Source organism: Petromyzon marinus, chromosome 72, assembly GCF_048934315.1.
Source record: "Petromyzon marinus isolate PM22_M1 ecotype Great Lakes invasive population chromosome 72, UKy_Petmar_22M1.pri1.0, whole genome shotgun sequence".
Taxonomy (NCBI): Eukaryota; Metazoa; Chordata; class Hyperoartia; order Petromyzontiformes; family Petromyzontidae; genus Petromyzon; species Petromyzon marinus.
Genome location: NC_133738.1, coordinates 3,684,480 through 3,696,979, shown reverse-complemented (window position 1 = coordinate 3,696,979; position 12,500 = coordinate 3,684,480). Strand labels below are relative to the sequence as shown.

At 44.6% G+C, this 12,500-nt stretch overlaps 1 protein-coding gene across 2 annotated transcripts in view; it reads left to right on the top strand.

The window, feature by feature from the left end:
* Positions 1 to 12,494, top strand: part of LOC142906923 (medium-chain acyl-CoA ligase ACSF2, mitochondrial-like) — a 78,649-nt gene extending 66,155 nt beyond the window's left edge. The window contains exons 12-15 of one of the 2 annotated variants that reach the window (XM_076055668.1): positions 4,208 to 4,349; positions 7,111 to 7,221; positions 8,118 to 8,186; positions 9,034 to 12,494. In XM_076055668.1, coding sequence (XP_075911783.1) covers positions 4,208 to 4,349; positions 7,111 to 7,221; positions 8,118 to 8,186; positions 9,034 to 9,093 — 382 coding nt within the window. In that variant the 3' untranslated portion in view covers positions 9,094 to 12,494. Of the gene's footprint in view, positions 1 to 4,207; positions 4,350 to 6,419; positions 6,513 to 7,110; positions 7,222 to 8,117; positions 8,187 to 9,033 lie in introns of those variants that run through there. The other variant, XM_076055669.1, reaches the window with a different exon arrangement.
* The last annotated feature ends 6 nt before the right edge of the window (positions 12,495 to 12,500 follow it).

Below are 12,500 nucleotides of genomic sequence, written 5' to 3'. Positions count from 1 at the left end.
CATCACCATCATCACCATCACCACCACCACCACCGTCATCATCATTATTGTTGTTGTTATCATCATCACCATCATCACCATCACCACCACCACCATCATCATTATTATCATTATCATCATTATTATCATCACCATCATTATTATCATCATTATCATCATCACCACCACCATCATCACCACCATCATTATCATCATTATTATCATCATCACCATCATCATTATCACCACCACCATCACCACCACCATCATCATCATTATCATCATCACCACCACCATCATCATTATTACCATTATCATCATTATTATCATCATTATTATCATCATCACCATCATCATTATCACCACCATTATCACCACCATCACCACCACCATCATCATTATCATCATCACCACCATCATCATCATTTTCATCATTATCACCATCATCACCATCATTATCACCATCATCATCATTATCATCACCATCATCATCATTATGATCATTATCACCATCATCACCATCATCACCACCACCATCATCATCATTATTGTTATTGGTGTTGTTATCATCATCATCACCACCACCACCATCATCATTATTATTATTGTCACCACCATCACCATCATTATTATTGTTGTTGTTGTTATCATCATCATCACCACCACCATCACCATCATCATCATCATTATTATTGTTGTTGTTGTTATCATCATCATCATCACCACCACCATCATCATCATCGTCATCATTATTATTGTTGTTGTTGTTGTTATCATAATCATTATTATTATTATTGTCACCACCACCACCACCACCATCATCATCATTATTATTGTTGTTGTTGTTATCATCATCACCACCATCACCACCACCACCACCATCATCATTATTATTATTGTTGTTATTGTTATTATTATCACCACCACCATCACCACCACCATCATTATTATTATTGTTGTTGTTATTGTTATCATTATCACCACCACCACCATCACCATCATTATTATTATTATTGTTGTTATTGTTATCATTATCACCATCACCACCACCATCATTATTATTATTATTGTTGTTGTTGTTATCATCATCATCATCACCATCATCACCACCACCATCACCATCATCATTATTATTATTGTTGTTATTATCATCATCATCACCACCACCACCACCATCATCATTATTATTATCATCATCATCATCACCATCATCACCATCATCATTATTATTATTATTGTCACCACCACCACCATCACCACCATCACCACCACCATCATTATTATTATTGTTATCATCATCACCACCATCACCATCACCACCACCATCATCATTATTATTATTATTGCTGTTGTTATCATCATCATCATCATCACCACCACCACCACCATCATCATTATTATTATTGTCACCACCACCATCACCATCATTATTATTATTGTTGTTGTTGTTATCATCATCATCATCACCGCCACCACCACCATCACCATCATTATTATTGTTGTTGTTGTTATCATCATCATTATTATTATTGTCACCACCACCACCACCACCATCATCATTATTATTGTTGTTGTTGTTATCATCATCATCATCACCACCATCATCATCATTATTATTGTTGTTGTTGTTGTTATCATCATCATCATCATCACCACCACCACCACCATCATCATCATCATTATTATTATTGTTGTTATTGTTATCATTATCACCATCACCACCACCACCATCATTATTATTATTGTTGTTGTTGTTATCATCATCATCACCATCATCACCACCACCATCACCATCATTATTATTATTATTGTTGTTATTGTTATCATTATCACCATCACCACCACCACCACCATCATTATTATTATTGTTGTTGTTATCATCATCATCACCATCATCACCACCACCATCACCATCATCATTAATATTATTGTTGTTGTTGTTATCATCATCATCACCACCACTACCATCATCATCATTATTATTATTACCATCATCACCATCATCACCATCATCATCATTATTATTATTGTCACCACCACCATCACCACCATCACCATCACCACCACCATCATCATCATTATTATTATTATTGTTATCATCATCATCATCACCACCATCACCATCACCACCACCACCACCATCATCATCATTATTATTATTATTATTGTTATCATCATCATCATCATCACCACCATCATCATCATCATTATTGTTGTTGTTATCATCATCATCATCACCACCACCACCATCATTATTATTATTGTCACCACCACCACCATCACCATCATTATTATTATTATTATTGTTGTTGTTGTTATCATCATCATCATCGTCATCATTATTAGTGTTGTTGTTGTTGTTGTTATCATCATCATCACCACCACCACCATCATCATCGTCATCATTATTATTGTTGTTGTTGTTATCATCATCATTATTATTATTGTCACCACCACCACCATCATCATCATTATTATTGTTGTTGTTGTTATCATCATCATCATCACCACCACCACCACCATCATCATTATTATTATTATTGTTGTTAGCATCATCATCACCACCATCACCACCACCACCACCATCATCATCATTATTATTATTGTTGTTATTGTTATCATTATCACCACCACCATCACCACCACCACCATCATTATTATTATTGTTGTTGTTATCATCATCATCATCACCATCATCACCACCACCATCACCATCATTATTATTATTATTATTGTTGTTGTTATCATCATCATCATCATCACCACCATCATCATCATCATCACCACCACCACCATCATCATCATTATTATTAATGTTGTTGTTATCATCATCATCATCATCACCATCATCATCATCACCAACACCACCATCATCATCATTATTATTATTGTCACCACCACCACCATCATCATCATTATTATTATTGTCACCACCACCACCATCATCATTATTATTATTATTATTGTTGTTATCATCATCATCACCACCATCATCACCATCACCACCATCATCATCATTATTATTATTGTTGTTGTTGTTATCATCATCATCACCACCATCATCACCATCATCATCATCACCACCACCACCATCATCATCATTATTATTAATGTTGTTGTTATCATCATCATCACCATCATCACCATCACCACCACCACCACCACCACCGTCATCATCATTATTGTTGTTGTTATCATCATCACCATCATCACCATCACCACCACCACCATCATCATCATCATTATTATCATTATCATCATTATTATCATCACCATCATTATTATCATCATTATCATCATCACCACCACCACCATCATCACCACCATCATTATCATCATTATTATCATCATCACCATCATCATCATTATCACCACCACCATCACCACCACCACCATCATCATCATTATCATCATCACCACCACCATCATCATCATTATTACCATTATCATCATTATTATCATCATTATTATCATCATCACCATCATCATTATCACCACCATTATCACCACCATCACCACCACCATCATCATTATCATCATCACCACCATCATCATCATTATCATCATTATCACCATCATCACCATCATTATCACCATCATCATCATTATCATCACCATCATCATCATTATGATCATTATCACCATCATCACCATCATCACCATCATCATCATCACCATAATCATCATCATCAGTAGCATCATCATCATCACCACCATCACCAATCATCATCACCATAATCATCACCACCACCATCAGCACCATCATCACCACCTGCTGATGATGATGTTGATGATGCTGATGATGATGCTACTGATGATGCTGCTACTGATGATGATGATGCTGATGATGATGATGTTACTGCTGATGATGATGCTGATGATGATGCTACTGCTGATGATGATACGACTGATGATGCGACTGATGATGATGATGATAATGCTACCAGTGATGATGATGATGTTGCTGATGATGATGTTGCTGATGATGATGTTGACGATGATGATGTTGATGATGATGATGTTGATGATGATGATGTTGATGATGATGATGATGATGTTGATGATGTTGCTGATGATGATGATGTTGCTGCTGATGATGATGTTGATGATGCTGCTGATGTTGCTGATGATCATGTTGATGATGCTGATGATGATGTTGCTGATGATGATGATTTTGCTGATGATAATGATGATGCTGATGATGATGATGCTGATGATGATGCTGCAGGGATCTGGCCGTGTTGGACTCCCTGGGTTATTGTCAAATCGTCGGTCGCCTCAAGGATTTGGTGATTCGGGGCGGAGAAAACATTTACCCCGCTGAGGTGGAGAGCATTCTTCATCAGATGGAGGGCATAGCAGAGGCCCAGGTAACATCATCATCATCAGCAGCATCATCAACATCATCATCAACATCATCAACATCATCATCATCAACATCATCAACATCATCATCAACATCATCATCAACAACATCATCATCATCAGCATCATCAACATCTTCATCAACATCATCATCAAAATCATCAACATTATCATCATCATCAAAATCGTCATCAACATCATCATCATCAATATCATCATCATCAACATCATCAACATCATCATCAACATCATCATTATCATCATCATCAACATCATCATCATCATCAATATCATCAACATCATCAACATCATTATCAACATCATCATCATCAACATCATAATCATCATCATCAACATCATCATCAACATCATCATCAACATTATCATCATCAACATCATCATCATCATCAACACCATCATCACCATCATCATCAACATCGTCATCAACATTGTCATTATCATCATCATCATCAACATCATCATCATCAACATCATCATCATCATTATCAACACCATCATCATCATCAACATCATCATCATCAACACCATCATCATCACCATCATCATCAACATCGTCATGAACATCATCATCAACATCATCATCAACATCGTCATCATCATCATCAACATCATCATCATCAACATCATCATCATCATCACCATCATCAACATCATCCTCATCATCATCATAATCATCATCATCAACATCATCATCATCAACATCGTCATCAACATCGTCATCAACATCATCATCATCAACATCATCATCAGCAGCAGCATCATCAGCATCATCATCATCAACATCGTCATCAACATCATCAACATTGTCATCATCATCATCAACATCATCATCATCAACATCATCATCATCAACACCATCATCATCACCATCATCATCATCAACATCGTCATCAACATCATCATCAACATTGTCATCATCATCAACATCATCAACATCATCATCAACATCATCAACATCATCAACATCAACAACATCATCAACATCATCCTCATCAACATCAACATCATCATCATAATCATCATCATCAACATCGTCATCATCAACATCATCATCATCAACATCGTCATCAACATCGTCATCAACATCATCATCATCAACATCATCATCAGCAGCATCATCATCATCAACATCGTCATCAACATCATCATCATCAACATCATCATCAGCATCATCAACATCATCATCAACATCATCATCAACATCATCATCATTATCAGCATCATCAACATCATCAACATCATCATCATCAACATCATCATCATCAACATCATCATAATCAACATCGTCATCAACATCATCGTCATCAACATCGTCATCATAAACATCGTCATCAACATCGTCATCATCAACATCATCAACATCATCATCATCAACATCGTCATCATCAACATCATCAACATCATCACCATCATTATCATCATCATCAACATCATCATCAACATCATCAACATCATCATCAGCATCATCATCAACATCATCAACATCATCAACATCAACATCATCATCAACATCATCAACATCATCATAATCATCAACATCATCAACATCATCATCACCGTCATTATCATCATCATCAACATCATCACCAACATCATCAACATCATCATGATCAACATCAGCATCATCATCAACATCATCATCAACATCAACATCAACATCATCAACATCATCATAATCATCAACATCATCAACATCGTCATCATCATCAACATCATCATCGTCAACATCAACATCATCATCAACATCATGATCAACATCATCATCGTCAACATTAACATCATCATCATCATCAACATCATCATCAACATCATCATCGTCATCAACATCATCATCGTCAGCAACATCATCATCATCAACATCATCATCAACATCATCATCAACTTCATCATCATCGTCAACATCATCGATGGTGGTGATGACTGTGGTGATGATGACGATGATGTTGATGATGATGATGATGTAGGTGATAATGATGATGATGGTGGTGATGATGATGGTGATGATGTTGATGATGATGGTGATGTTGGTGGTGATGTTGATGGTGATGATGCAGGTGGTGGGAGTGAGTGATGCTAGGATGGGAGAGGAACTCTGTGACTGTGTGGTGGTGATGGTGATGATGATGATGTAGGTGATGGTGTAGATGATGTAGGTGATGGTGTAGATGATGATGATGTAGATGATGTAGGTGATGGTGTAGATGATGTAGGTGATGGTGTAGGTGACGGTGTAGATGATGATGATGGTGATGATGATGATGTAGATGATGTAGGTGATGATGATGGTGATGTAGGTGATGACTGTGTGGTGATGGTGACTGTGTGGTGATGTTAATGGTGATGATGATGATGATACAGGTGGTGGGAGTGAGTGATGCTAGGATGGGAGAGGAACTCTGTGACTGTGTGGTGATGATGATGATGTAGATGATGATGATGGTGATGTAGGTGATGACTGTGTGGTGATGTAGATGATGGTGATGATGATGATACAGGTGGTGGGAGTGAGTGATGGTGATGGTGGTGATGATGATGATGATGCAGGTGGTGGGAGTGAGTGATGTTAATGGTGGTGGTGATGATGCAGGTGGTTGGAGTGAGTGATGCTAATGGTGATGGTGGTGATGATGATACAGGTGGTGGGAGTGAGTGATGTTGATGGTGGTGATGATGCAGGTGGAGTGAGTGATGATGATGATGGTGATGGTGATGATGTAGATGATGATGATGGTGATGATGATGCAGGTGGTGGGAGTGAGTGATGCTAGGATGGGAGAGGAGCTGTGTGCCTGCGTTCGACTCAAGTTGGGCTCTGAGCTCACCCCGGATGACGTCCGCGCCTTCTGCCAAGACAAGGTGATTAATATTCATTAGGGGGGGTCTAGGCCACGCCCACCTCGTTAATATTCATGAGGGTTCGGAGCCACATCCACCTCGTTATCATTCATGGTGGGTGGGGCCACACACAGGGGGTGGGGGTGGGCCACACCCACTTAATTAATATTCAGGATTATGTAGGCCACACCCACATCGTTAATATTCATAACGTGGTGAAGCCACACCCAACTCGTTAATATTCATGACGTGGTGAAGCCACGCTCACCTCGTTAATATTCATGGCCTGGTGAAGCCACACCCACCTCGTTAATATTCCTGACGTGGTGAAGCCACACCCACATCGTTAATATTCATGACGTGGTGAAGCCACGCTCACCTCGTTATTATTCATGGCCTGGTGAAGCCACACCCACCTCGTTAATATTCATGACGTGGTGAAGCCACACCCACCTCGTTAATATTCATGACGTGGTGAAGCCACACCCACATCGTTAATATTCCTGACGTGGTGAAGCCACACCCACCTCGTTAATATTCATGACGTGGTGAAGCCACGCTCACCTCGTTATTATTCATGGCCTGGTGAAGCCACACCCACCTCGTTAATATTCATGACGTGGTGAAGCCACACCCACCTCGTTAATATTCATGACGTGGTGAAGCCACACCCACCTCGTTAATATTCATGACGTGGTGAAGCAACACCCACCTCGTTAATATTCATGACAGAGAGACAGCACTTGCCCCTACAGCCCTGCTAGAGGCTACCTGGGGGAGCTTTGTCTGTGTGTGTGGTGTGTGTAGTACATAGACACTGCTGCTGATACTCGCCAGCTAACAGCACTTGCCGCTACAGCCCTGCTAGAGGCTACCTGGGGGAGCTTTGTCTGTGTGTGATGTTTGCCCACCCCCAGGTGGCTCACTTCAAGGTGCCACGCTACGTGGTGGTGGTGGACTCCTTCCCACTGACCGTGACGGGGAAGGTGACGAACTCACCACTCACTCACCACTCACCACTCACTCACCCACTCACTCACCACTCACCCACCCACTCACTCACTCACTCACCACTCACTCACTCACTCACCACTCACTCACCACCCACTCACTCACTCACCCACTCACTCACCACTCACCCACTCACTCACTCACCACTCACTCACTCACTCACCACTCACTCACCACCCACTCACTCACTCACCCACCCACTCACCCACTCACCCGCTCACCCACCCACTCACTCACTCACTCACCACTCACCCACTCACTCACTCACCACCCACCCACTCACCCACTCACCCACCCACTCACCCACTCACCCACTCACCCACTCACTCACCCACTCACTCACTTACTCACTCACCCACCCACTCAATCACTCACTCACCCACTCACCACTCACCCACACACCCACTCACTCACTCACCCACTCACCCACTCAGTCACCCACTCACTCACTCACCCACTCACTCACCCACTCACTCACCCACTCACTCACTCACCACTCACTCACTCACCCACTCACTCACTCACCCACTCACTCACTCACTCACCCACTCACTCACTCACTCACCCACTCACTCACTCACTCACCCACTCACTCGCCCACTCACTCACTCACCACTCACTCACTCACCCACTCACTCACTCACCCACTCACTCACTCACTCACCTACTCACTCACCACTCACTCACTTACACACTCACTCACTCACCCACCCACTCACTCACCCACCCACTCACTCACTCACCCACTCACCCACCCACTCACTCAACCACTCACCCACCCACCCACTCACCCACTCACTCACCCCTCTTTGTCTCCCTCAGATTCAGAAGTTCAAGCTTCGAGAACAAATGGAGTTGAAACTCGCCATCACCAAGAAGTAGAACACACACAGACAAAGTTCCTCCAGGTAGCCTCTAGCAGGGCTGTAGGGGCAAGTGCTGATAGTAGCGAGTAGCAGCAGCTGTGTCTATGTACTCCACACACACCACACACAGACAAAGCTCCCCAGGTAACCTCTAGCAGGGCTGTAGGGGCAAGTGCTGATAGCTAGCGAGTAGCAGCAGCAGTGTCTATGTACTACACACACCACACACAGACAAAGCTCCCCCAGGTAGCCTCTAGCAGGGCTGTAGGGGCAAGTACTGTTAGTAGTAGCAGCAGTGTCTATGTACTACAACAACAATAACAACAACCGCCATTCACCACTAAGTGGCGGTGACGTCACCAGGACGCTTGTGCCAGGCTAGGTGCACCTTGAGGCTACGTGAAGTGTCGAACGCCCGCTGGCAGGAGGTCACGGGGCAGACCCAGCAGGTGCCACGGGTCGACTGACTGAGACGAGTGGCTGATGCACCACCTGTGCCCCCTACTGTGCCAACCCGCTGTGCTTTAGCCACCCGGCGCTCCGCTCGTTGTTGTGAGCGTCGCTCCTCCGCCCTCCGTTGTTGTTGGAGGGCGACTGCCTCCAACTGCCCAGTAGCGTCCTTCACGAGCCTCCTCCACAGAGGCCGATCTTGACACTGCTGGTACCGGTCATCGGCAAGTCCACTCAGCTCCACGTCCTCCTGTACCACATCACTCCATCTCTTCTCTAGCCCGTGCCGCGCCCGTTTAGCCCCCTTGATCCGGCCGAACAAAAGCTGTTTCCGCATGCGGTGGCTGGGCATACGGGCTACATGACCCAGCCAACGCAGCCTTGCCCGCCGGAGGAGCTCACCGATGGGACCTTGCCCAGATCTTTCAAGGATTTGTGAGCTCCTCACACAATCCAGCCTGGTTGAACCCAGGATGGATCGTAGGCAGGCCAGTCTAAATGTTTCTAACCGGCGAAGATGCTCCATTAGGGGGGTCCACGTTTCGCAAGCGTAGAGAAGGGAGGGAATGACCGTGGCCGAGAAGACCTGAAGCTTAGTGCGGAGCGACAGACCAGGTAGCTTCCACACAGCGTTACGCAACCGATGGAAAGATATTGCCGCTCGACTGATTCGGAGTGAGACCTCTGCTGTCAAACCGGAGCCAGTCATAAGCACACTGCCCAGGTATGGGAAACTCTCCACTCTCTCCACAAATGACTTATCACCAATTGGGAGTTATGGGGGTGGAGTGTCCGATGGTACAAAATACCAGGGTAGGTGCTTAGTTTTGGTGGGGGCTGATGGTAAGGCCCCACCTATTAGTGGCAATCTCCAGGTTTAGCAGCAGCGTCTCCAACTCCTCCTCTGAATGAGCAGCTATTACCAAATCATCAGCATACATAACGTGGTTGAGCAATAGGGAGCCATCCCTTGACCGCACCCGGGCATCAATCAGCCTCCCATTATATCTGTACCATATGGAGATTCCCCCGGTACAGCTTTTGAAGGCTGCACGAACTACGTGGTCGAAATAGATGTTAAATAATGTGGGAGCCAGAGGACATCCCTCTCGCACCCCAAGGTGTACAGGGAATGGCTCTGACTCCCGGCCACGTAGTTTTACCCGGGCCCGCTCACCATCATGAAGGTCCTTAATGATCGTGAGCAGAGGGTCAGGTACTCCAAAAGCACGAAGAACAACCCATAGCCCAGGCCTACTGATGGTATCATAGGCCTTGACCAGGTCAATAAAGCAGAGATGTAGGTCTTGCTGGAATTCCCTACACCTCTGCTGTAGCAGACGTACAGAAAATATGGCATCTGTGCAGGACCGCCTTTTCCTGAAGCCACATTGGGGCTCCGCAAGCCTCTCCTCAACGTGCCTAGCAAGGCGATGTTGACCTTTCCCGGCACACTGAGGAGTGAGATGCCCCTGTAGTTGTTACTGTCTGTGCGGTCCCCCTTCTTAAAGAGGGGGACCACCAGGGCATCCTTCCAATCCTGCGGAACCCGTCCAGTGGTCCAGACTGTTGTTATGATGTCATATAGGGCAGTCTGTGCACAAACGCCACCCTCCCTCAGGATTTCGCTTTGGAGATCATCTCTACCCGCTGCCTTTCCTGGTCTCAGACTCCGGATCGCCTTCAGTACTTCTTCAACAGATGGCACCTCAGCCAGCCACTCACAGGGGGTGACTTCTTCCAATATTTGAGGCACCGCAGCCTCAGCAGGGTCATCCTCACTTTGTGCCACGATGTTTTCCTGGCTGAGGGATTTCCCCTCACCCAGGACCTCACAGAAATGCTCAGCAAATCTGTAAACCTGTTCCTGGGGGTCGGAGATTGGAACACCGTTTTTTCCCCTAGTGATAGTAATAGGTGTGGCGCTGCAGGTTACTTTTTTTTATGGAATCAGAGAGCGATTTGTGATCGCGGGTCAATGAGGCAGACTCCATCTCCTCAGCAACCAGCGACCACCACCCAGCCTTGCAGCGCCTCACGGCTCTCCGAACCTCCGAGCGAAGGCTGCGGTAAGCCTCATTCTCTGACGTGGGATGCTGTGTACGATGAGAGTGGGGTTGTCGCTTTTTCTCAGCCGCCTGAACAGCTCCTCTGTCAGCCAGGGTCTCTGGGGAGGTCTGGACCTCGTACCCAAAGCAGCCATTGCAGCTACATGAGTCACAGTCCTACACCTGGCCCATTTACCCTCGACATCAGGAGGAGTGGGGGACGATGCCAACCCCAGCCGCAAACGATGATGAAATTCTCGCTTGCAACTTTCATCAGATAACTGAGACCAGGCCACCTTAAGGTTTGAATGGGGTCCTGGGTGTACACCCACCACCGGAGCAGAAGAATGGGAGGCGCATCTTACAGATGACTAGTCGATGGTCAGAGGGCAGATCAGCTCCACGCTAGGTCCTGGTGTCAAGGACATGGGCTTGCATCCGCTGGTCCGTCACTATGTAGTCCAGCAGATGTTCTTGCTTGGACCCGGCATACATCCATGATGTTGTGTGGATGCGCCGATACCGGAACAGCGTGTTGATAATTACAAGCCCAAGGGCTGCACAAAAATCTAGCAGCCTCCTACCGTTGTTATTGAGCTGATCTGGCCCATGCCCTCCAATCACTCCAGATCACGTGCCAGCATCATGACCAACTCGGGCATTGAAGTCACCCAACATGATGACTCTATCCCGAGGGTCCACTTTAGCCAGCACCTGTGACAGGAGGTCATAGAAAGCATCTGACTCATCGGCTTTGCCTGCATCCCTCCACTACAGATCGTCTTCGGTGGGGGCATAAGTAATCACGACCACCATTCCTCGCCTCCGGTTGATGGGAAGGCGAGCCCAAAGTAGCCTGGGGCTTACAGCTTCCCACACCTCACCGCCACACTCCCACGCCCCCTTCATTATTTTGTTCAGAAGA